The 27324-nt window shown below is 39.3% G+C and overlaps 1 protein-coding gene across 8 annotated transcripts in view; it reads right to left on the bottom strand.

The window, feature by feature from the left end:
• LOC149567568 (uncharacterized) overlaps positions 1-27324 on the bottom strand; it is a 328096-nt gene that overhangs the window by 214988 nt on the left and 85784 nt on the right. For 4 of the 8 annotated variants that reach the window (XM_089820792.1, XM_089820795.1, XM_089820794.1 and 1 more), the window contains exons 2-4: positions 18123-18247; positions 17878-17950; positions 17508-17736 (exon numbers count right to left, since the gene is read on the bottom strand). In XM_089820792.1, coding sequence (XP_089676918.1) covers positions 17508-17736; positions 17878-17950; positions 18123-18247 — 427 coding nt within the window. Of the gene's footprint in view, positions 1-17507; positions 17737-17877; positions 17951-18122; positions 18248-27324 lie in introns of those variants that run through there. The other 4 variants (XM_089820793.1, XM_089820797.1, XM_089820798.1 and 1 more) reach the window with 2 other exon arrangements.

Genomic DNA, 27324 nt, shown 5'->3' on the forward strand with positions numbered 1-27324 from the left:
CTTGGAGCACAGCTATTGCCCAGAACTATATCGATGGAGAGTGGTTTGTGTCCATACAGAGCTTTGAACGACGCCATCCCGATTGACATGTGATACATTGTATTGCAGCAATACTCCCCAAGATGGATCCATTTCACCCACGCGCGTTGTGACGAGACGTAGTTCCATAGGTAACCTTCGAGCCATTTGGTCACAATTTCAGTTTGGCCATCCATCTGTGGGTGGTAACTCGTGCTTGGTAATAATTCAATCCCTTCCATCTGAAACAGTTCTATCCAGAAGATATTGATGAATCGACCATCCCAATTGTTGACGATGTTTTAGGGTAGCCCGTGCAAGCGAAAGACTTCCCAGAAAAACAGTTTGGCAACTTGTGCAACCTAAAGGTCCGAGGCAATGGCAAAGAAGTGAGCATACTTTGTCAGTCTGTCAACCACCACGAAGATGCAGTCCTTTCTGTTCACCTTGGGGAGACCTGTTATGAAGTCCATTGATATACTTTCCCACTTATGTTCAAGAATCATTAAAGGTTGTAACAGTCCAACAGGAAGAGTGTGTTCAGACTTGTTTTTTTGGCAAACCATACATTCTCTAACATGCTACAACACATCCCCTTTCAGCCCTTCCATGAAAATCTCTCCCAAACACTTTTGTAGGTTTTAATGAAGCCGGGATGTCCAGCCAAAGGGGAGTCATGCACTTCCTTCAAGATCTTCTGCTTCAGTTTGGATTTTGGTACCAAGTATATATGGTCTTTATAGTAGATGATTTCATCCACCACTATGTACCAGTCATCATGGATGCGGCCATCCATTATCTCATAGGCAAATGTATTCTTAGAATATTCTACCAATAGTTGCGCCTTCTAGTCAACTGAGATCTAGTGTAGTGAGCAGAGGGTGGGTTTTTTGGACAAGGTATCTACAACAACATTGTTCTTCCCTTTTACATATTCAATGTCGAAATCAAAAGACTGAACTTTGCTTGCCCACTTTTGCTACCGTTCGTTCAAGTCTTGCTGCTCCATGAAATATCTCAGGCTGTTGTGATCTGTACGGGGAACAAACTTGGCACCAACCAGATACTATCGGAACTTGGTCAGTGCATGTACGATGGCCAACATTTCTTTATCATAAACAGAATACAGGCGCTTTGATAGTGTAAGCTTCTAGCTCTCATAGGCGATGGGGTGTTTGTCCTGCATCAAAACTGCTCCAATACCTTCCCCGAACACGTCGCATTCCAAAACAAATGGTTAGGTGAAGTCAGGCAATGCCAGAACTAGGAAGTGCTCATGGCCTCTTTTAGCTTATCAAATGTGAGTTGTGCTTCTTCGTTCCACTGGAAAGCCCCTTTCTTCGTCAAATCCATTAAAGGCACACTGAACTGAGAAAACCCTTTGACAAATCTTCTGTAGTAATTGCATAATCCAAAGAACCCTCGCAGATCCGTGAGTGATTTTGGGGGAGGCCAGTCGAGGATGGCCTGAATCTTCTCTTGATGCACTTGAACCCCATATTGACTGACAACATGCCCCAAGTACAATATCTTTGACATCCCAAACTCACATTTGGATTGTTTGGCGAACAAGAACTGCTCCTCCATGATACTCAGAACCTCGTTTAGATGCTTCAAGTGCTCCTCCCATGTCCTGCTATAAATAAGATCATCAAAGAATACCAATAGATACGCAACTGTCTGTTGAAAATGCGGTTCATGCACGACTAAAAAGTGGCAGGTGCGTTGGTCAGACCAAAAGCCATGACCAAGAACTCATAGTGTCCGTAGTGGCAGCGGAAGGCCGTTTTCTCCACATCTTCCCTCATTCGGATCTAATGGTATCCAAAACGGAGATATACTTTTGAAAAATAGACCGCGCCATGTAGTTCATCCAGCAGGTCATCTATCCTCGGGATGGGGTACCTGTTCTTTATTGTCCTTTTGTTCAGAGCACGATAGTCCACACACATGTGCATTGTTCCATCCTTCTTTTTGACCAACACCACGGATGACGCGAATGAACTAGAATTGGGTTGGATCCATCCCTTCTCAAGCAACTCCTGAATCATTTGTTTGATCTCATCCTTGAACTTCTTGGGGTGGCGGTACGATGTGGTTATGACTGGTTTTGCCCCTGATTCCAACTCTTGTGTGTTCAAATCCCCGATGCAGTGGTATGCAAGGACGAATATCCATGAAAACCTTTTCATGCCTACTTAAAATATCCTGAAGTTCTTTGTCCTATGGAGGTCTTTGGTGCCCCATTATAGGTTTCGCCGAGATAAAACAATGTGCAGCCCATGCCAGTCATCGTGCCGCAAGATTGCCTCCATTCGATGTGCAAAAATCCCCTGCGGACCATCATTTGCCATCCCTCGAAGGACCACCTTATTCTCGTCAATCACGAAAGTGAAGTCCATTCACTTGAAACTATATGTACTCATCAAGCGTCTCCATCCACTGTATGCCAAGAATGACTTCCATGTTAGCGAGGTCCACTATGAAAAAGTCCTCCGTCACTATGTGATTTGCCATCATGATGCTCTGCTGAGGAACAAGGTGCGTGCAGGGTAGGAAAGTCCCTCAGGCAACCTTGACTTGAAAGCATGCGTGTGCTTCCACCAGGAGATTTCTTTACTTTACGAAGGAGGAATTTATGAAATTCAAAGTAGTTCTGCTATCCAATATCACCGTGACTCTCTGTCCCTGAAGGGTACCCCGCACACGGAAACCTATGCACCTCGGACTGCCAGCCAAAGCAATGGATCCTCCGAGCTGTACCAAGGTGGCAATCCTCTCCGTACGGTTTAAGTTGGCCATGTTGGTGTCACCGCTAGGTTGGATATCTTCCACTGGCATTTCCTCTTGTTCCTATTCGTCCTCTTCATCGGACATTACCTCGATGTAATGGATCTTCCCCTTCCTGAGGCATCGATGGCCAAGCTCCCAAGGCCCCTTGTAATTGAAACCCAAATTCTTCCTTCGGAGTTCTTGTCGGGATGCGTCATCCAATGATGGCTTCTTAGGCGGAGGTTTGTCTCTTGAAAACGTCGGCGGTTTCATATGTGAGTGACTCCGGGACGATGAGGATGATGCCATGCTTCGTGCCTTACTGATTGCTTCCGACAAGGTTGACAGATTGAATCCCTTCACCCAACCCTTCAATGGTTCTGCCAACCCATCCATAAAGAGCATGACCCACCTTCTCTCGGAGATATCCGTGACCAACATGGAAAATCTCTGAAATTCTGCAATGAATTGATCTACCGATCCAGTTCACCTCAGTTGCGCCAGATCTTTGAAATTGAGCTCGAGGTCTTTTCCATCAAATCGTTCTTTTAATCTCTTCGTAAACTCCGCATAGGTCTTAATTTGATCATGCCCTAGTGTGATCGTGCCATGGTACCACCATTCGTGTGCAACACCCTCCAAGTGCAATGCAGCAAATTTGATCGCTTCTTCAAGCATAGGATTTAGCTGGAAGTAGGTGTCGGCTTTCATCACCCATGCCTATGCTGAAATGGAACCCAAACCACCTTACTCAATTTTCTCCTCAGATCATCGTTAAAGTATCCTCCTCTATTACCACCTCCTGCGTATCTCATCCTTAGATCTCTGTAATCCTTGTAGGAAATGTCTTCTTCCAGGTTTGCATTCCTCCAATCCTCCCTTATTTCTTCAAAGTTTGGAAGTCTTTCTCCTTGATGTCTCTATCCATGGTGGGAAAGTTGGCATGGAAGGTCGAAAGTGTGCTGGGTGAGGGTATGATCTGCCTGCCACCAAGTCCACACTGTTCCCATTATGTTCTCCAGATATTTTTTTTTCCACCAACTTCTTGAGAGTTTCTTCCATGAGCCGCTGCGTATCAGTGATCTGTGCCTGATTCCGAGCAAGTTCCCTAAGAAGTGCCACAAGTTCGGCACCCGTTGGTTCCTGTTCGTCAACCATTTGATCAATGGAATGCATTCTCTGTCGGCTATAAACTCTCATTCACCATCCACAGGCTTGCAAGATCGGAGAGCTCCAATACCACTGTAATGTCCCACACCCTACAGAAATGGTCGTACAGTAGATTAGAACCCTAGAGGACGACTTACCACAATGAATACTATGGATTTGGAGGCTGTACGCTACGCTGAGACCTAGATACAAACTGTACTTCAGCTTGGGTGGCCTACGCACAAGATAGAAAGTTCGTACGGGTGGGATGCTAACTGTACGGGAGTTTGAAGTTTCTATACGGTGGGCTAGGAAGCTGTACGGGCTATATAGAACGTTGTACAGTGACTGAAGACCATATGGAGTATGGTAACGTATGGGAAAGTGAGTGCCATATGGAGTGTCAGGAGGATTGTCGTACGTCTATTTGCACAAGCTATACAGAAGATTAGAAGACCGTACGATGAGATATTTGGGAGAATTCAGAGCCGTATATTACAATAGAAAGGCCATACAGATGGATGGAAGTACAGAGAGAGGGTGCAGTGTGGAATCACACAGTTGGAAAACAATAATGCTCAAACACCCAATAGAAAAGATTACTAAATCAATAGCAAACACTGTAGATTTGAAGCACCAGATAATATCTGAACAAATATCGAAGAATATTCACCAGATTGATAAGTATTGCAAATATTAAGAGCACTCCAAGTTGTCGGATACAGACCAATTGAACACCAACGGAATAGGGTGAGGGTTGAATCCCACCGAAACCGTGCAGGCCAAATAGGAAAAGTCTTTCACTTCAGAAATGGCAAACAATGCCGAACTCTAGCAGGAATCTGCAGTACAAAGAGATATCATCCAAAAGCATGCCTACAACATTCTACAAGCCGTGCTTAAATACCCATCAAGAAAAAGTTTTCCGAGGGTGTACAAAGTTAGTCGACAACGACAAAAACTAAATAAAAATGGGTCCAAGATAAAATAAATCAATCGGCCTGTTACAAAGATTAAATGAGTACATTAATTTTATGACGAGGATATTACATCGTTCAAGTCCCGTTGGTTCAAAAAATATCTCAACTATTGTGATCTGTAGGAACGAAAAACTTGGCACCCACCAGATACTATTGGAACTTGGTTAATGCATGTACAATGGCCAACATCTCTTTGTCATAAATGGAATATAAGCATTCTATTTGCATAAGCTTCTTGCTCTCGTAGGCTATAGGGTGTTTATCTTGCATCAGTACTGCACCAATGCCTTCTCCGGATGTGTCACACTCCATAATGAATGGTCGAGTGAAATCAGGTAATTCAAGTACGGGACAGGTGCTCATTGCCTCTTTCAACTTATCAAAAATAAGTTATGCCTTTTCATTCCACAAGAAGGAACCCTTTCTTGTCAGATCCATTAAGCGTGCGTTGAGCTTAGAGAATCCTTTAACAAACATCCAATAATAATTGCACAGTCTAAAAAATCCTTGCAATTCTGTGAGTGATATTGGGGGAGGCCAATCAAGGATAGCTTGAATCTTCTCCTGATGAACTTGAACTCCATATTTACTGACAACATGCCCCAGGTACAATATTTCTATCATACTAAATTCACACTTGGATTGCTTGGCGAACAAAGGTTGATCCTTAAAATTTCATCTAGATGCTTCAGGTGCTCTTCCCATGTCTTGCTATAAATAAGAATATCATCAAAAAATACCAGTAAGTACTTACGCAATTGTTTGTTGAAGATGCAATTCATGCATGATATGAATGTAGCTAGTGCATTCATTAATCCGAATGGCATGACCAAGAACTCATAATGCTCGTAGTGATAACGAAAGGTCATCTTTTCCATGTCTTCTTCCCTCATGTAGATCTAATGGTATTCGGAATGGAGATTTATTTTCGAATAATAGAGTGCACCATGTAATTCATTCAACAACTCATCTATCCTTGGAATGGGATATCTATTTTTTATTGTTCTTTTGTTCAACACACAGTAATCCACACACATGTGCATCATCCCATCCTTCTTTTTGACGGACCAATACCACTGATGACGCGAAAGGGCTAGAACTAGGATGGATCCATCCTTTCTCTGGCAGTTCCTGAATTGTCTTTTCGATCTCATCTTTGAATTTCTCGGGATGGTGGTAAGGTGTGGTCATAATTGGCTTGGCTCTTGCTTCCAACTCTATAGTTTGTTCAAACCCTCGATGAGGCGATATGCCAGGAGGAATGTCTATAAAAAATTTATCATGATCACTCAAGATATTTTGGAGATCATCCTAGGGAGGTGTTTGTTGCCCTTTTATAGATTTTGTCAAGACAAGATAGTGTACAGCCCAAGCAATGTCATTACGCCAAAAAATTGCCTCCATCCGATGTGCAAAGCTTCCTTCGGACCCTCATTTGCCTTTCCATAGAGAACAACCTTCTTTCCATCAACAACAAAAGTGAAGTCCATCCATTTGAAGCTCTAAGTGTATTCATCAAGTGTCTCCATCTACTGTATACCTAGAATAACCTCCATATCATCAAGGTCCACTATGAAGAAATCCTCGGTTACCATGTGATTTGCCATTGTGATACTTAGTTGAGGAACAAGGTGTGTGTAGGGCAGAAGAGTCCCTCTGATAATTTTCACTTGGAATCTTACGTGTGTCTCCATAGATAGACCTCTTCGCCTAACCAAGATGAGTTTATGAAGTTTAGAGTGGCCCCACTATCCAGCATCACCATAACCCTTTGTCCTTGAATGGTTACCCGTACACGGAACACCGTGCACCTCAGCCTACTAAAAAGGGCGATAGTTCATTCACTCTGTGCTGGAAGTATAGCCTTCATTACCCACACTTGCACAGATATGGATCTAGATCCGTCAAATGGAGACAAATTTACTTTACTCAACTTCTTTTTGAGATCATCGTTAAAATATCCTTGGTTTCCACCTCCCGAATATTTCATCCTCAGATCTGCATAATCTTTATAGGATATATCTACCTCCAAATTCGCATTCCTCCAGTCTTCTCTCAATTGTTTTTGCATTTCTTCAAAGGTCAATTGCTTCCCTACGTGTGGTGCCTCCATTCGTGGGGGAAAAGATAGCATAGAATGTCAAGAGCGTGTTGGATGAGGGTTTGCTTTGCCCGGACACCAAGTCTGCGCTGTGACCATTTTGTTCACCAGATATTTTATTGTTTGCCAACTTCTTGAGAGTTTCTTCCATGAGACGCTAAGTATCATTGATTTGTATCTAATTCCTCACAAGTTCTCTCAATATGCCATGAGTTCGATAGCTATGGGTTCCGGTTCTACAGCTATTCTATCAACAGAATGGGTTCTTCTCTTCTAGCTATACACTCTCATTCACTGTCCATAGGCTGGTAGGATCGAAGCTTTGATACCACTGTAATGTTCCCAAATTCGTTTAACTCCAAATAGATGTGCACTAGATCATGAGAGATGAACAGGGTGAGATGTACGGCTGGGCCAAAATGATGTACAAACCGTTTTGGGCCGTACGGTGTGTTGGTTCCCAAAACCGCAGATTGGAATCCTATGAGTTTTGCCAACTCGATGCTGGGATATCCAACCGATTATGGCGAACTTGACAGAACTGAACAGTGTAGTTCAAGTTCCCCACACTTCTAGCTCTACAAAACCAAGGCGGGTGTACCTAATCTTGGACAAAACACTTGAGTCCAAGACACTTATAGCAGATCGATTAGAATGCAAATATACAGCAAGAATTACAAAAAACTTTAAAATTGCAAAAATATGAATGTTTTTATATAAGAAGTATAGATTAATGCAACAAATGAATATATTAATTCTTCAAAGGGAAAGATATGAAATAATTGCCAACATATGGATTATGAATCAAGAGTAAAATAAAGACCAGTGCTTAATTAAATGGGCAAATAGAATCAATATTATAAGTTGAAACGTACAACTTTATAAAGTTCAATGTACTTAAACTATAAACAAAGTAATAATCCAGACACGACGAATCAATTATACTAATGCAATTTTAAACTAGTCTAGGATGCACTTTAACTCCTATGATATGGAGACAAACTAGACATAAATACGGAAATAATTATATATTTCACAATATTTATGTTTATCAAGTTTAAAATGCAATAATGACCCAGTCCACCTGTCTAAACATTAAAATATTTATAAAATTTTAAAATTAATTATAAAAGACACAACTTAATAATATATCAACTCCAAAATTTCGAAATAAATAATTGTGCCAAAAACAAAATCACAATAAAGACACTCCTTACAAATGATCCATCTACTACGAATCTATCCGGACTGCATAAAATTCACCCAATAATTCAAATCCACTAGCTTTGTTCAATTGCTCATTCCTTTACCAATGAAAAAATATAATATATCAAAGTGTGCATAGGACATGTCAAAATTTTAATATGAATATGATTTGTTTTTCTTCTGATTTTTCATCTCATATTTATAAAGGATGGAGGGGCATGTCCTCAACCATCACACCTTTTTTAAACAAATAACTAACCTATGTAAAATACTTAATATAATTTAATTTTACCAAAATACAACGGGCGGTGCCTGTAGTTTCCATCGCACATATTTCTAAAGCCTCCTCAGGAGGTAATATCCTTCCAAGTTTATATTTCTAACTCATGAGTGTGGGAAATACATGAATGGCACAACTTCAACATGTAGGGCATAGTCATTGCACTGTAGAAATTTCATTCATTTCACCGGAAGTGTTGTTGACGCATCATCCTTTCTCCTGTGCCTGCGTTCATTAAACCTGTAACAAATACAGAGAAGCATTAGATATTACCCATCAAACATTAGCAAATATTCAATAATATTCCAGCTTCTACAAAATATGGGCGGCAAAGTCCCTTGGGCAATCACCCTTTAGCAACCGGAACTCACGCTCTCCTTTAATATTCGTTTCCAATAATTGAACCTGTCTTTGGTGTGTGCTGTTGCATTCAACGCCAGTCACAATAATGACATGGTTTATGTGTTGATTTTAGCCAATGACAGGGTCCTTGAAGTGAAGATGAAGATCAGTTACTGAAGCTTCCTTGCTGCTTTGTTCGAGTCAAATTATGGCATCAATTAGCATTATGCTCTTAAGGCTATGTGTTCACTATATGAAAACAATCTGTTCATGATCTTTGGTCTTTTGATTGTAACCGTGCATGATGAATCATAGAACTTAAGCGCTCTGTGTGTATCAAACCATCTCCAATAAGTTCACTGAACCTTTTCAAGCACACCACTGTCATAATGAAACTTATATTCTTTGCTTTGATCTCAACATATATATAATCATGTCCTGTTCCTCTGTTTAGACCTGTGCATATTTCTTCATTTTCATCATTGTTGTACTTGTATTTTCATATGTATTTTGAACTGTGTTGTGTCTTCTAACACCTGTGATAGACACAGAATCTTCTTCACACAATGCTTAGAAACATTTTGGAATACCTAATATGAATTATTAACTTCTGTATTATGATGAATGTCTGATGTGTTGCTTACAGAAACCGTATCCCAAACATGGATTATAAATACTTGCACTTGTCTAGCTTCAGCAGTTATAGAATTACTGTTCCTTATGTGGTTATATAAAATCTTATAATATTAATTTGATGCCCTCTCAATGATATATCTGTGACTATCTCCTTTAGTAATTCTATCAAATAAATTCATATACTCTTGATAGGGAGCCATAGGCTGGGATAGTAATGTTTCTTCGAATTGTTCATGTGCCAACTCAATACCTCTAAACTTTCAATATATGGCTGCCATATCATTCCCAACCTCGATATGTTCTAATTCCACATGTTCATGCAGTTCATAAACTATATACATGCTCAGTCTTCCATAATAGTCTCCAGATGCATATATTCACCAAAAAAGTAATCAGATTGGGATTTTCTTTATGCATGCTCAAGACATTTACTGACATTGAGTGTGGAATCTCCTAAAATATGCAAAACAGAACAACCATATTAACCATAGGGTGAAAAGTTCAAAATAATGCATAAATGGGGATCCAAAAATTAGGGCTCCATCATTGTGGATGCCTGTAGATTGTCCGGTGTTTTCAATGGAAACTGTAAACTGGTGTATGAGGGGTCGTACGGTTGAGGGATGGTAGATGGTCGTACGGGAAGGCAATATGAGTTGTACAATGAATGATGTTTTAGCCATACAGTGATGGGGGGCTAGCCGTATGGTATGTTTGGGGATGGCCGTGTGGTTTGCTAGGAGAGGCAGTATGGATGGTAGGTCGTATGGAATGCAGGGAGGAAGATGCTATGGAGGATGTATGGTATTTGCACAGTGTTGCGAGTAGCGGATGGAGTACAGAGGAAAAATGATTTCAGATCTATACTCAAACTATTAATCTAGAATACATCAGATAATGCCAAACAAGAATGGAGATTTGAATACAAATAACCTTCAATTAATATTTGCTAAAAGATAGTGCTTCAATTTGCCAGATCCGAGCGAAGTATTAAAGGCGATGGAATAGGTTGAGGGTTGAATCCTGGCAAGACTGGACAAAACCAAGTAGGGAAGATCTTTCACTTCCAAAAAGGCGAACAGAGAATCCCAACAGGAATTCGCAGTACAAAAAAATAATCAAAATTGCCTCCCTATGACGTCCTACAAGTCATGCTTAAATACCCGTCCGAAAAACTTTCCGAGGGTGTACAAAGATAGCCGACAGCTACACTTACCTAGGAAAACAAAACTAAAATGGGTCTGAGATAATTTAAATCAATCGGCCCATTAACAATGATTTGATTAATAATCTATTTTATGACCGGGATATTACAACCTCTTACAAAGCCACTATAGGATAAACTCCCTTCCAAGTGATGTACAAACAAGAAACAATGGTACCAACAAAGTACATCGTACCAAACCTCAAAATTGCAGTAGAAAATCAGCTTGGGGACGCAGAGAGTTTGAAGGATGGTTTTTTAACCTCTTGAGGTTGGATAAATGATGAATGATGCCATAGTGGGCACCAAAAGTGGCCCACCGACGAGGAAAATTCCCACACAATAAACACTTGTGGTGGATGAATTTCCAACCAAGATAGTCAGTTTAAAAGTACAACCACCATAATGAAATTAAGCCAGGGAAGTTCAAAGTTTGTTGGCTTGGGACCTACAAAGTAAGGGAAGTGGGTGATAATAAAGCATTAAACTCACCACCCTCGACGAAAAACCAATCAAGGAGCTAATGAACGGTTCCAGATTTAAAATCTATCAAGAGAAGAAGTTACCTATTGTAGTAATCAACATGTTGGGATACACCACTTGTGGAGATTGGACTAACAAGGGTGATATAATCATTGAAGAAGACCCTGTGATATAGGATGAACCATACAGACCAAAAGAAGATTGGGTCCCAAGTAAGGAAGAAAGGTTGGCACAAAATCATGTAGAGGAAATTGTAGTTCCTTGTGTTCATAGAAAAGTCAAAAATGCATTATTTTGTACATTGACACTCGAAATACAAAGTGGACATTGGAAATGGAAGGCACCATACAAGGGGTTGCAATTTGGATATGTAGCATATGATATTGATGAAGAGGTAGAAAAGCTAAGGAAGATCAAGCCAAGAAACAATCAACGACAAGAGTGACACCTAATGATGAGAACTAGAAAGAGGAGATTGATCTGAAAGAATGTCAGAAGACATTCAAGCCTCGATTCAAGATGGCAATCAAAGGGGATGACATAAATTACAGAGTGATAATGGCATAACGAGGAACTCATAAGACCTTGTATCGAGCAAGGCAAGGAGCCTCCCCTTTGCAACCTACAATGCACTCTAGCAAGTAATCCCAACCCTAACAAGCTCCCCACAATTTGCAACAGTGGAGAAGACATAGTATGGTACCAACAATATGGAGGGCGGTACGTTGACAGTAGCTATAAAGGAATTAAACTTGCTCCCTTAGTAGATAAGATATATGCTTTACAACAGGGACTTGATACGACAACAAATGCTACAAGAAGCCTTTTGGGATGTGTTGGTGGCACCCACATGTAAAAGATTAAAGTTAGATCCCAAAAAGAACCAAGAGGACTAAAAGGAAAACGAAATGCAAAGATGGCAAGAGAGGTAAAAAGAAAACACTTGACCAAAAGGTCAGCATGAAAACAACTATCAAGTCTGAAGTTTGATTGAAAAGTATGAATGTAAAGAACTAACATTTAAAAGATCCTAAGTGGGAAAAATAAATGTCGAAAGTTATTTTAAAAGAAAATTGGACTAGAGGATGGAGGAAAAAAGAAGAAAACTTCAAAAAAGAGGCAAAAATAAAGATAAAAAACTCCATATGATAAAGAGACTGAAGTTATAAAAAGGGTTGGAGTTCATTTTTATTTACCATTGGCATAAATAAATGCAAAAGGGTCGACTGAAGGATTGTATTCATTGTCACCATTGTTATGTGGAGCCTAATCAAACTCAAACGTTGCGTTCTCCCCACTTCCTTCGACGCGATTTTCCCCCAGACTTTCCTATGGGGGTTTGGGGGCAGCATCCCCATGATAGGGTCAAGGACAGCACCCCTTGCGAGGTCAAGAGGCAGTGCTTCCCTGTCGCAATATAAGGTGGGGTTGAGGGACAGCATGCTATGAGGCCAAAAACAACTTTATTATTTCAAAAGATGTCAGGAGTTATTTTTCTATTGGACAACATATTCTAGCCCTAATTTAGTAACCAACATAAGTCATAAAATGGATTAGGGTTAGGGATTTTATGATGTATAATGATTCTGCAGCTTCTTGCAAGGGATTATAGATTGTAATCAAGTCAAATTACTGGATAATAATATTGGACTGGCTATATGGAGAACATAGCCCAATATTGGGTGAACCACATTAAATCTTCCTACCTTTAGTTCCATTTGTGTTTGCTTTATTCCTTTTGTGTTATTAGTTATATTTGCATGTAACTGTTATATTTTGTCTCATAATCCTAACAACCATATGGAACCAAGTCACTACCACCATATGAGCATCATCTGGTCCTGCCACCATACAATATTCTTCTCTATTGCTACTATGCTAACCTTACAAACTCATCACATCATACAAAAGTCTGAATTTTGTGGTCATCTATGGGTTTTGTACTATATCGTCATTGTATAGGATTTGAATTGTACCATACAGAAGGTGTCCATACACTGCCATTATACAAAGGGTTCAAAACTTCTTGTACAGATATATTACTAGTCATGTATGTGTACAAAGGTCTCAAATTTTCATTTCTCCTACACGGTTGAGGATTGTTATTGCCACCACCATACGAGTAAGAAAGGTTGTGTTTGATATTGCTATTGCCATTGTATGGATATAGAGAGTTGCTATTAACATTGTATGGAAGCCTCCTCTACTTCATACCATAGTACTTGTCGTATAGTCTTTGTAGTTCAAATTTGTGACCATACAAGGATTGTTGAGACTCCCCAACGTACAAGTAAGATCATTTAAACTCAACACGTTATGGAGTTTGGTATCTACCAATGTAACACCTACTATTCATAGGCGTCCCTACTGCCTAGAAGCCTCCAAGTGCTATCAAACCAACTTCAAGTGTTGTTGTACAGAAGGTTCATATTGTCGTACAACCAAGGTCTAACAAATTCAAAATTCAGTGACAAAAAGACAACTGAAAACTAATGCCTTTCAAGAAATAGATGGTGATTGTCAGTTTTGGAGACCCAAAAAATACTGACATCACCAAAAAAAAGTAGATAGAAATAGGCAGTAGCTTGAAATTAAAGATCTCAAGGCCGTAAGTACAGAACAAGGAGAAAAATATAGTTGATGCCCTAACTTGGAAAGGGCTAAGTGGCATTGAATGTCGCACCTGGCGGCACGAAACAAATGAAAATGACAGAATGATGAAAGCATTTAGGCATGCAGAGGTGGAAAAAGAAACACAGATACGTATATTCAATATCATGGAATATGAACAAGTGTTCAATGTGTAATGACTGCCACACACCCCAGAATACTATCCCCTATCATGGATTGCGCTCCATTACAATCTCCTTCCAGCCGTCTAAATTTACTAGTGTTCATGATACCATGTAAAGGAGCAATAGTTCCTAAGAAACCACCCCAGAAGATGACCGCTAAGAAAAAGATATATTTGCTAGAATCAATACGCAGAAGTGACTTGTCAGAAAAGTACTAGAATAGCATGTGAAATAATAGTAGCAGTCGAGGCATGAAAAAGACTTTCCTTTCCACAACCACTTAGAAGTGCATTCTGGACCTGATTAAAAGTTGCCTTATAGGTGCAAGTTGTGCATTGGACACGGTAGTATGGCAAGCTAATTAATGGTAGGAATAGGCACAGGTAAGTATGAAGGTGTGCAGGTGCAAATCCAAAGCATATGGCAAGTGAATGTTGTGAAACATACTGATGAAGTCAGTAATGCACGAAATAGAGAACCATAATCCACAAGTCCTCTCTATCTTGCCCTTAGGCAATGTGCCTTAGCTTGCAAGTTTTAGGAGCAGTGAGCTTCCTTGGCAGAGAGACTAAAACAATCAGAGTAAAGCAATTCCTATACTGTGAGTTGGATCTCCCTGTGGTTTTTCCATCCTTCCTTTTCCATGTTAAAATCTTGGTGTTCTTGTGAATTGCATATTATGCTTTTGATATTTACTTCTACATTTGTGATGAATGGATAGAACGAATAATAACTCATTAAGTTTTAAAATATGTAGATTCGCCCCCTCTCTCAGCATCAAGGATTGTTCAAAATAGGATGGATACTATAAATAGCTAATTATCTCATTACTAATCATAAATTAGTATTGGTAGGAAACTCAAAAGAATGCCAGTAAACTACCCAACCCATTGGTAGCTTCCTATTTAATATACCCGTTCAGTAAAACTTGGATATGGCATGTAAAGGGAGGAATTCAAGCCAAATCTCTAGAGATTATTGTGGATAGTTATAAAGACGTTTTTGTACCATTCGTATACATAACTAAGACATGAATGTGCTTCAAGATGAAAAGAAAATTACGACAGAAGATTAATTAATATTCGATTTTATATTTAGTGTCTAAAAGTATAAGTTAAAAATGCTGTTGCGTATACCAATTTATTGGTGAAGTATAGTTCTTCACACAGGGGTGATTGTTAGTATGACAAGTTAATAGCCAGCATATTTCTATAGGCATCTGCTGGTAAAGTTTCTAGAAAATATGCTAAATATAAGATCATAAATAACACTTATATAGCTGCAATCAAAACTTGATTCATAATGATAATATAATGACTCATCATTGGTGAGTGGCCAAAAATTCTCGCCTTTTAACTTTTCTACATGACCTTGGCATTCAAAGACAGTGACAAGCATCTCCCAACCAAATTTCGGGAGTTTACAAATGTAGGGGAGGAACAAATTGACAAGACAAGCTAAATCAAACTTGAATTTAAAGTACGGCAATTCTTATCAAGATCATAGAATCCAAGCTTGTGATTTAGTCTGTCATCATCGTGAAAGTAATCATTTTTTGCAGTTCCAACAAATATAAATTCAATTCCTTTTCCAGTAATATTTTAAACTTTTATGGGTTTCCTTGAAGCCATCCATACAAAAAAAGATGTGTGTGTGTGCGCACGCGCACGTGCGTGAACTAAGGATGAGGGAAAATATAGAGAGAAAATATATAAGAATGTGTAAGAAAGATATATAGATGAATATGTATGAATTAATGTAGATGATGTAAAAAAGATATCAGGATAAATGAATGTACTTGATTGATCTTGATAATACAAATATACCAGAATAATACAAATATACCAGAATTCTATAAATGATGTGGTGTCTTATATGCTTTTATGTTCACTTAACTAGTTAGCACTCTGTTTGGATCAACTCCTTGCTCCCTTTGAATAACTGAGTCCAGGGTGAAAATACAACACGTAGAAAGTACCGCCATTTTTTCTTGCCAGCGTCCTCTGTATTAATCCTTTTTATTAAAGGATTCGAAAAAGGCATGCTAATAGCTTTAGTGAACTCCTTAGTCCTTGTCATCATTGGATTGTGGTGGTTCTCTATAAATCTGCACAGAGAAAAGCCCTTTCACTGCTACATCATACTGAAGATTTATATATCACAATCGTATCAATGTTTCCATCTAATTTTAAAAGACCTGAATTCTTCTTCCATGACATTTTTCTTTGGAGATACTGCATTGGAAAGAAACAGCACAATAATCATTCAGCATCCAATATCGTTAACCGCTTCCATTGATAGCTTCTCACAATGACTTCTATGAAGCATATACCATTCCCACACAGTAAAACCTCTCTAGGGCATGCAATGGGAGGAGTACAAGCCAAATGTATAAAAAAATTGTAGATAGTTATAAAGTCCTTTTTGTATCATTTGCGGACATAGCTAAGACATGAATGTGCTTCAAGATGAAAAGGAAATTAGGACAGAAGATTATGACCATGGTTACGAGGAGACCTGTCTCCCCCCTAAAAGTCACATCTCGAAGACCGAGACGTGTCTCAGAGACTTTTCGTGTCTCCGGAGACCTCAAAAAAGATTGGAGACTTCATGACGAAGTCTCCTGATAAAATATAATATTAAAGAATTTTATGTATTTTAGCCCTCAATTTTAATGTTTTTAATGCAAAAATTAAGACCAATGAGATACAATATGGTGATTATGTGAGTTTTGAAATATTTGGCTCTATATAAATGTGACATTACCATTATTATTTACTTTAGTCTTTTAGTTTTACAGTATTACTATTTTCAAATTTTGTATTTAGTATTAGACTCTTTAAACTATTAAAAAAATTGCCGTCTCCTAGTACCCCCGTTGCCTATTTTTGAAAAATTGCTGTACCGGTACTAGTACCAGTACCGGAGACCTCCAAGTCTCCCCGTCTCCCAGTGACCTTGATTATGACTTTTGCATTTTATATTTAGTGTCTAAAAGAATAAGTTAAACATGCTATTGTATATACCAATCTGTTGGTGAAATATGGTTAACTGAGAATAGTACAGGTCATCAACTTGTCAATTGTCGTGTACCCAATGCTAAAGAGACTAGCTAAGAAAAACACAGATTTGTTAAAAGATGCTGGATGCCCTCTCAGCCAACATTTAAACCAGTCATTACAGAAAACAAGGCATTCTACTTAATAACTTCATTCTTCATACACGGGTGATTGTTAGTCTGACAAGTTATTAGCCACCATATTTTTGTAGGCATCTGCTGGTAAAGTTTCTAGAAAATATGTGAAAAATCAAATCAGAAATTACATATATATATATATATATAGCTGCAATTATCAAGTACTACATAATATAACGACTCATAATTTGTGAGTGGCCAAAAGTTCTCTCCTCCTAACTTTTCTAGGTGACCTCAGGATCCAAAAATGTGACCAGCATATTCCTACCAGATCTCATGAATTTAGGGAACAAAACAACAAGATAAGCTAAATCAAACTTGAAAATAAGGTAGGGCAATCCTTACCACGATCATAGAATCCAAGCTTGTGATTTAGATTATCATCATCATAACGGTAATATTGACTTTTTGCAGTTCCAACAAATATAAATTTAATTCCACTTTCAGTGCTCCTCTTGCAAACTTTTATGGGTTTCCTTGAAACCATCCATGCAAGAAACAAAGGAAAGAGGTCCCCAACTGCAAGAAGAGTCCCATCTGGATTTTTCACTGCCCAAGCCTGCATTGTCTTCCACTTTACAAGAATTCAAACAGAAGACATAGAAAAGCATAACTACATGCCTGGAAAAGAAATCATAACCCCTACCAAGAAAAACAAAAGTAACACTATGCTAGTTCATTGTCAAACAATGCAAATCCATGACAGATTACATACCTGTAAAACAGTCAGCGGTATTAAACCAGCAAGGATATCCTGCAGCATACGTAGTTTGCTCATGAAAAAGAATCTACAAAAAGGAGAAGATGAGAATGCAGAGTCACAATCCAATGATTGGGTGACAGAAACCATAATCTAGATCCTTGAATTGTTCAAATATTTCAACGTTCCGAGTAACTTGATGAATGAGAAGTTAAAAGCCTAAACTGACAAAATTGAAATGTTTAATTTTGTATCTATACCCTCCACTAGGCATATTCTTTGATGGTCCTACAGTAGCAATACCAGAGCGTTGGTAGGCATGCCCCATCCCGACAAGTGGGATTGCTTCCACTTCTAATTTTAGCCCTCTCATGGAGGTTATTTCCTAGTCATGAAGAAGAAAGAGTCAAAACATAGAAAAATGGAAATAGTCTTAACCAAAAAGAATGTGACTATTAGTTTTACATAACATGACAAGCAAAACACATTGTTAAGAACCATATATCTGATATGCAGAAGTGTGCTGAAATATTATCAAATTGAAAAACACGAAATGCATGGTGTGTACCAATATACCCTAGTAATACCATCATGACAATTATAATCTAAATCATGGTAAAGGTAAAATCTTATCGCATTTATTATAAATTAGGCCAACTTCTATGATGAATGAATCAATGAAACGAGCTGTGCAACTCCTTCAATTGGTATGACAGGAAGCTAAATGTCATTTCGGAACTTTATAAAGAACTCTACATAAGTGTCAACAATGAAGGAAATTTGAAATTTTCCAAGTCTCCATATGAAAAAGCACGAACAAAATTTCTTGATCCTTCTCATCTTGTAATCCTAGGATAATGGTATAAGATTAACCCATTTACCATAAATTAGATCAACCAATAAGTAACAAAAATTGACCCAACACATATAAAATCAAGTTGTCAAGTGTAACACAAGATAGCTACTATGTAAGCTCACATACATCATAATATTGTGTAATGAAGTGTATGACATTCCACCGCCTCAACATTTATTGTCCTTCAAACATGGAAAGAAACCACATGCTAAAACTTCACAAATTTTGTTACACGTGACATTATATGCATGATCCATCCATGAGTCATCTTTGTACATGATAATTCTTGATGCTAACATGCCCTTGGCACTACTCTAGTCCTCATTTCTACTCCTCTCACACTATGCATAAGTATGATATTTTCTCCTTAAAATCCATGTATGTCCATAGTCATTCCACGAAGCATATCCATAATGTATGTTTCCTTGATTACTTGTGCATTCATAGCCATTCTATCGTAATGCTCCTTACTATGCCTCTATGTTATTGCCTCTCATGGTGTCATAGATGTTGGTACATGAAAATTTCTGTTGACTTGGTTATTTTTGTTTTATCTTTGAAGCTTCAACCTTGTCATCCATTTGCTCCTTTAGCTAGAGTAGATGTACATTATCTTAATTGACAAGTACACAACTCTTTGTGCTTTTTTTTTTTTTTTTTCTCTATGCTCTTCTTCCTATTCTTCCTTGAGTTTTTCTTTGAGTCTGCCTAGTGCTCAAATTCAAATCCTTCCTTATGCTCATCTTTTGATCCTTTTTTGTCCTCTTCCTACTGATCTTTTATCTACAATCTTCATTGTTTATTTCTTCAAGCTTCTGTAATGTTCCCATTACAAAATAAATAATAAATCAAACTTTTGTAACGAGCCGATTGATTTAGTATATCTCGGACTCATTTTATTTTTGTTTTCGTAGTTTGTGTCACCATCGATTATCTTTGTACACCCTTTGAAAGTTTCCCGACGGTTATTTAAGCTCGGCTTGTAGATTGTAGTAGGCATGCTTTGGAATATATTTCTCTGTATTGCGAACTCCTATTTAGGGTTCCCTATTTTTCGCCATTTTGGAAGAGAAAGATCTTCCCTATTTGGCTTATTGCAATTTTGGTAGGATTTAACCCTCACCCTATTCTGTTGATGTTCATCTCTGTCTGTATCTAGCAAATTGAAGACTTAATTGTATGTGGAAATATCAGTACCAATTGGTGAATCTTTGGCTCTGCGTTTGCAATTTGTGTATGTCACATTCTCAAGTGATAGCATCAAGATTGCCTTGTACTGTACACCTAGCATCTAGACAACGTTGTGCATACTTAGACACTCACGTACGGCCCCTTCATCATACCATACGGATTCCTTTTGATGCCCCTACATACATTCCACTCTCCAACTTTTCGTACGACTCTGCATTCTCTACTCACCATACAAGCTCCCTAATCACCTACAGCCATCCATAATCATTTCCCGTACAAGTTCCATACCTCCCTATATGGACCCCTTCCCGTACACTCCTCTGCCAACATCACCCTTTCACCGTACACACCTCAGTTTGACACTCTACTATACAGTTTCCATAACTGTATGGCATCCACCTTCCAAAGATCCCATTCACAACTGTATGGCCCCATCTATCAATAATCACCTTACGGCTAAGACTATAGCTTCTGTATGGCCTCAATTCCCACACCATATGGCCCCATTCTAAGAAATTATACAGCCATTGTTTGCAGACAGAACTCAATACGTGGGACCATTACAGTCGTGGAATATTACAGTGGTATCAGAGCGCTTCGATCCTGCCAACCTATGGACAATGAATGAGAGTTTATAGCCGAAAGAGAAGGACACATTTCGTTGATCGAATGGCTAACAAACGGGAACCGACCACTGCCAAACTTGTGGCATTACTAAGGTAACTTGCCAGGAATTAGGCATAGATCACTGATACGCAATGACTCATGGAAGAAACTCTCAAGAAATTGGTGAAGAACAAAATATCTGGAGAAAAAATGGTCACAGTGCGGACTTGGTGTCAGGTAAATCAGACCCTCAGCCAACATGCTCTCGACCTTCCATGCCTACTTTTCCACCACAGACGGAGGCACAAAACGGAGGGAGACAACCAACCTTCAAAGAGATGAGAGAAGACTGGAAGAATGCAAACCTTGAAGAAGATATATCCTACGAAGACTACGCAGATCTGAGAATGAGATATTTGGGAGGCGGAAACAGAGGATACTCTAACGATGATCTTAGAAGGAAGTTCAGTAAGGTAAATCTGTCTCCATTTGACGGATCGGGTTCCATATCTATGCAAGCATGGGTAATGAAAGCCGATACCTACTTCCAGCTGAATCCTATGCCTGAAGAAGAAGCAATCAAGTTTGCCACACTGGACTTGGAGGGAGTTGCGCATGAATGGTGGCACCACGGCACCATCACATTAGGGCATGATCAAATAAATACTTATGCGGAATTCAAAAAGAGATTGATAGAACGATTTGATGGTAAAGATTTGAAGCTCAATTTCAAAAATTTGGCGCAACTGAGACAAACTGGATTGATCGATCAATTCATTGCAGAATTTCAAAGACTGTTTTGGTCACGGACATTTCCGAAAGAAGATGGGTAGTGCTCTTCATGGACGGATTAACAAAACCTCTGAAGGGTTAGGTAAAGGGGTTCAATCCTACCACCCTGTCTGAAGCAATCAATAAAGCATGGAGTCTGGCATCGTCATCGGCATCATCCTCTCGAAGTTACTCACATCCTAAACTGCCAACGTTTCCAAGGGACAAACCTCTGCCCAAGAAGCCATCGTTGGATGAAGCTACCAAATAGGAGCTCCAAAGGAAGAAATTGTGTTTCAATTGCAAGGAACCTTGGGAGCCTAGCCACCGATGCCTCGGAAAGGGGAAGATCTATTACATTGAGTTCGTGTCCGATGATGAGGATGAATAGGAAGAAATGTCGGTCAAAGATAACCAACACTACCATGACACCAACATCAGTTTGAACCATACGGAGAGAATTGCCACTCTGGTACAACGCGGAAGAATTATTGCATTGGCTAGCAGCCTAAGGTGCACAATTTTTTGTGTATGGGGTACCCTTCAAGGACAAAGGGTTACGGTGATGTTGGATAGCGAAGCCACTCTAAATTTCATAAACTCATTCTTGATAAAACGAAGAAGTCTACCTATAGAGGCGCACGTAGACTTTCAAGTCAAGGTTGTTGGAGGGACTTTTCTACCCTACACACCTTGTTCCTCAACTAAGTATCACAATGGCGAATCACACGGTGACTGAGGACTTCTTCATAGTGGACCTGGTCGACATGGAAGTTATTCTTGGCATACAGTAGATGGAGACCCTTGATGAATTCACTCAGAGATTCAAACGGATGGACTTCACTTTTGTGGTTGACGGAAAGAAGGTTGTCCTCTGAGGAATGGAAAATGAAGGTCCGAAGGAAGTTTCTACACATCGGATGGAGGCAATCTTTCGGCACGATGACGTTGCGTGGGCTGCACATTGTCTTATCTCAGCGGAACCTATAAAGGGGCGTCGAACACCTTCGCAGGATGATGAACTTCAGGATGTTTTAAGTAGACATGTGAAGATTTTCATGGATATTCCTCTTGGCATACCACCTCATCAAGGGTTTGAACACACTATCGAGTTGGAATCAGGGGCAAAGCTAATCATAACCACACTGTACCGCCATCCCAAGAAATTCAAAGATGAGATCGAAAGGACGATTCAGGAAGAGAAAGGATGGACCGTCCCAATTCTAGCCCATTCGCGTCATCTGTGGTCTTGGTCAAAAAGAAGGATGGGATGATGCGCATGTGTGTGGACTACCGTGTGTTGAACAAAAAAATAATAAAGAACATATCCCATTCCAACGATAGATGAGTTGCTGGATGAACTACATGGCGCGATCTACTTTTCAAAAATAGATCTTCGTGCCGGATACCATTAGATCTGCATGAGGGAAGAAGATGTGGAGAAAACGGCTTTCCATTGTTACTACGGACATTATGAGTTTCTGTTCATGCCTTTCGGATCGACCAATGCACCTACTACATTTTAATCATGCATGATCCGCATCTTCAACAAGCAATTGCATAAGTGTTTATGGTATTCTTGATGATCTTTTTATTTCTAGCAGGACATGGGCGGAGCACCTGAAGCATCTGAATGAAGTTCTAAGTATCATGGAGGAACAGTCCTTGTTCGTCAAGCAGTCCAAATGTGAATTTGGTATGACAGAAATATTGTACTTGGGGCATGTTGTCAGTAAATATGGAGTTCAAGTGCATCAAGAGAAGATTCAAGCTATCCTCGAATGGCCTCTCCCAAAATCACTCACAGATATACAAGGATTTTTCAAACTGTGTAGTTACTACAAGACGTTCGTCAAAGGATTCTCTTAGCTCAGGGCCCCTTTAAGGGATCTGACGAAGAAGGGATCATTCCAGTTTAACGAAAAGGCACAACTCACCTTTGATAAGCTGAAAGAGGCCATGAGCACTTGTCCCGTGCTACCTGACTTCACTCGATCATTCATTTTGGAGTGCAACGCGTCCGGGGAAGGCATTGGAGCGATATTGATGCAAGATAGGCATCCCATTGCTTATGAGAGCAGGAAGCTTATGCCAACAGAACGCCTATTTTTCATCTACGACAAAGAAATGTTGGCCATCATACATGCACTAACCAAGTTCCGGCAGTATCTGGTAGGTGCCAAGTTTGTTGTCTATACGGATCACAATAGTCTGAGATATTTTCTAGAGCAATGGGACTTGAACGAACAACAACAAAAATGGGTAAGCAAAGTTCAAGCTTTTGATTTTGACTTTGAATATATGAAAGGGAAAAACAATGTGGTTGCAGATGCCTTGTCCCAGAAACCCACCATCTGCTCACTAGACCAGATTTTCGCCGACTGGAAGGCACATCTGTTAGTGGAATATTCCAAAAATACATTTGCCTGTGAAATAATGGATGGCCACACCCACGATGATCGGTACAGAGTGATGGATGACATCATCTACTATAAAAACCGGATATATTTGGTGCCAGAATCCAAACTAAAGCAGAAAATCTTGAAACAAGTGCACGACTCACCCCTAGTTGGACACTTGGGTTTCCTCAAAACTTATAGAATTCTTCGGGAGAGGTTCTCATGGAAAGGACTTAAAGGGGACATGTTGTAGTATGTAAGAGAGTGTACGGTCTGCTAGTAGAACAAGTCCGAACATACTCTACCTGCCGAACTGCTATAACCTTTGTCAATTCCCGAATGTAAGTGGGAAAGTATATCGATCGATTTCATAACAGGGCTTCCCAAGGTAAACGGAAAGGATTGTATTTTCGTGGTGGTTGACAGATTGACAAAGTACACACATTTCTTCGCCATTCCCTCCGACCTTCAAGCTGCACAAGTTGTCGATCTATTCTTTAGAGAAGTTTTCTGTCTGCACAGGTGACCCCGAAACATCATCAGTGATCAGGATGGACGATTTTGGACAAAACTATTTTGGATGGTAGGAACAAAGCTATCGCCAAGTACAAGTTACCACCCGCAGACAAACGGACAAACACAGATTGTGAACAAATGGCTTGAAGGCTACCTTCAAAACTATGTTTCAGCACAACAGCGAGTGTGGGTAAAATGGATCGATCTGGGAGAATACTGCTACAATACCACGTATCACATGTTTATCGGAATGGCACCCTTCAAAGCTCTGTATGGGTATGAACCCCTTTCCTTCATCGACACAGTATTGGGCAACAGTCGCACTCCAAGGGCAAGGGACTGACTTCAGGAGGGACAAGACATACTAGGTGCTTGAAACAAAACCTACAGCAAGCAAAAAATCAACAGAAGATGTACACCGACAGACACAGAACAGAGAGGAGTTTCGAAGTGGGGGATCTGATCTATCTTTGGCTCCAGCCATACTAACAATCTTCATTAAAGGGAACAGGAAAGGAAAAATTGAAGCCATGATTTTATGGCCCCTATCGCGTGGTTCGTCGTATTGGTGAAGTGGCGTATGAACTGGAACTTCTAGAGGGAAGCCGCATTCACAATGTCTTCTATGTTTCGTGTCTGAAGAAAGCCATAGGGGAAAATGTCACAGTTGCTACCAACCTTCTACCACTCAATGAAGAAGGAAAGCTCATTTTGGAACCTACTGAGATCCTCGAAGTACATGAGAGAGCCCTACAGAACTGCACTGTGAAGGAATACTTGGTACGCTGGCAACACTTGCTGTTGGACGACACGACGCAGGAGAGTGAGCACATTCTCCAACACTCGGCATTGCATTTGCTTGAGGACAAGCAAAATTTGGGATGGGAGGACTATAATGTTCCCGTTATAAAATAAATAATAAATCAAACTTTTGTAACGGGCCGATTGATTTAATATATTTCAGACCCATTTTATTTTTGTTTCCATAGTTTGTGTCGTCGTCAGCTATCTTTGTACACCCTCGGAAAGTTTCGCGACGGGTATTTAAGCTCGGCTTGTAGATTGTAGTAGGCATGTTTTGGAATATATTTCTTTGTACTACGAATTCCTATTTAGGGTTCCTTGTTGTTCGCCATTTCGGAAGTAAAAGATCTTCCCTATTTGGCTTATTGCGGTTTCGGTGGAATTCAACCCTCACTCTATTTCGTCGGTGTTCATCTCTGTCTATATCTGGCAAATTGAAGACTTAATTGTATGTGGAAATATTAGTACCAATTGGTGAATCTTTCGCTCTGTGTTTGCAATTTGTGTATGTCACATTCTACATTTTTCAAGTGATAGCATCGAGATTGCCTTGTACCGTACACCTAGCATCCAGACAACGTTGGGCATACTTAGACACTCACATACAGCCCCTTCATCATACCGTATGGATTCCTTTTGATACCCCCGCATACATTCCTCTCTCTAACTTTCCGTACGGCTCTACATTCTCTACTCACCGTACGAGCTCCCTAATCACTGTACGGCCATCCATAATCATTTCCTGTACAGGTTCCATACCTCCTTGTATGGACTCCTTCCCATACACTCCTCTGCCAACATCACCCTTTCACCGTACATCGGTTTGACACTCTACTGTAAAGTTGTCATAACTATACGGCATCCACCTTCCAGAGACCCCATTCACAACCGTACGGCTAGGACTATAGCTTCCGTACGGCCTCTATTCCCACATCGTATGGCCCCATTAGCAATTGTACAGCCATTGTTTGCAGACAAAACTCAGTACGTGGGAGCATTACAATCATGGAATATTACAGCTTCTCCTCATGCTCTTTTATCTTGCTACCTTCTTTGTGATATTTTGAATACTCTTCACTATCTTTAGATTTTTCTTAATGTTCTTCCTTAGTTTAATGCTCATGCTTTATATCATGATTTCTTTTTCATGTACCAAACTTCATGTCTAGTCTACATAATCTCCATTTGCTCTCCTTTAGCCTTCATGCTCATTCTTAAAATGATGAGCGGTCCCCTAAAACTTTGACCTCTTTCAAAATCGTGATAAAGCCATATATCTTCAAGATAAACCTTCTTGAAATTATAATTGGAGGGCAATAATTATTTCTCCATAGTAACAATATGCTGATAATCTTCTCTTGTTGCCTACAGCGACGAGTGATGATTTAAGCTTCTCATTATGTCTTGAGAATTATGCATTGTGTATGGTGATATTTTTTATTTATCCTTCCAAGTTTCAACTATACAACTTGTTTGATGCCAAGGGCAAGTTTTCAATTGAGCAGATCCAAATATGGATACAAGTAGTAAACAAAGACAATATTCAATGATTGGGGATGAGAATTGGTCATCCTTAAATATTTTTGAACAGTTTCTTCCATTAATTAGAAAATAGTCATATCTTTTCTTGATTGTACCTCTTCATAATTGATGGTTATTGTCTAATTGCACCTTTACATAATTGCTTGTAATTGGAGTTGCTTGCTTAATACAATCATTATGTGAATAACTAACCAATGGAATAATTATCTCCCTTAATTGATATTTGTTTACTCGAACTCCCTCCAATATATATTTTTCTTGGCATTGATAATGGTAATTGATATTATTTCTGAAGAATGGATATTAGCTATATTTGTCTTGCTTAATCTCCCTTCAATTGATACTTATTATAGATCAATTTAGTTGATGCTTTAATTGGTATGGGTTGTCGATTTCTCTTCATCCAGCAATATTCTTCTTGTTAACATACATTACTCTTTTCATAATCATGAGGCAATTGACATTCTTTATCTTATTAGACAATGGTATTAATGGATGAATGATCATTATGATAAGTATATTTTTGTGTGGTACCCATATTATGATTCATGAGTATTGCTGCCTCCATTACCTTTCCTTTGTATGGTAGATATTCAAGGGGGATGCAATACATGATTGATACATAAGAGATCTTCATCAGTTGCTGTCTAATATAAATAGTATGACAAGGCTTCAGTATGCATCAGGCTTCCATCTATTTCACCTTAACTTGCATCTTATATATGGATCACTTGTTCATATAGCCAACTTTTTTCTTAATCACTGTCTGTAAGATAA

This window comes from Cupressus sempervirens, chromosome 3 (genome assembly GCF_028749045.1).
Source record: "Cupressus sempervirens isolate cs-2001-9-10 chromosome 3, ASM2874904v1, whole genome shotgun sequence".
NCBI classification, from domain to species: Eukaryota; Viridiplantae; Streptophyta; class Pinopsida; order Cupressales; family Cupressaceae; genus Cupressus; species Cupressus sempervirens.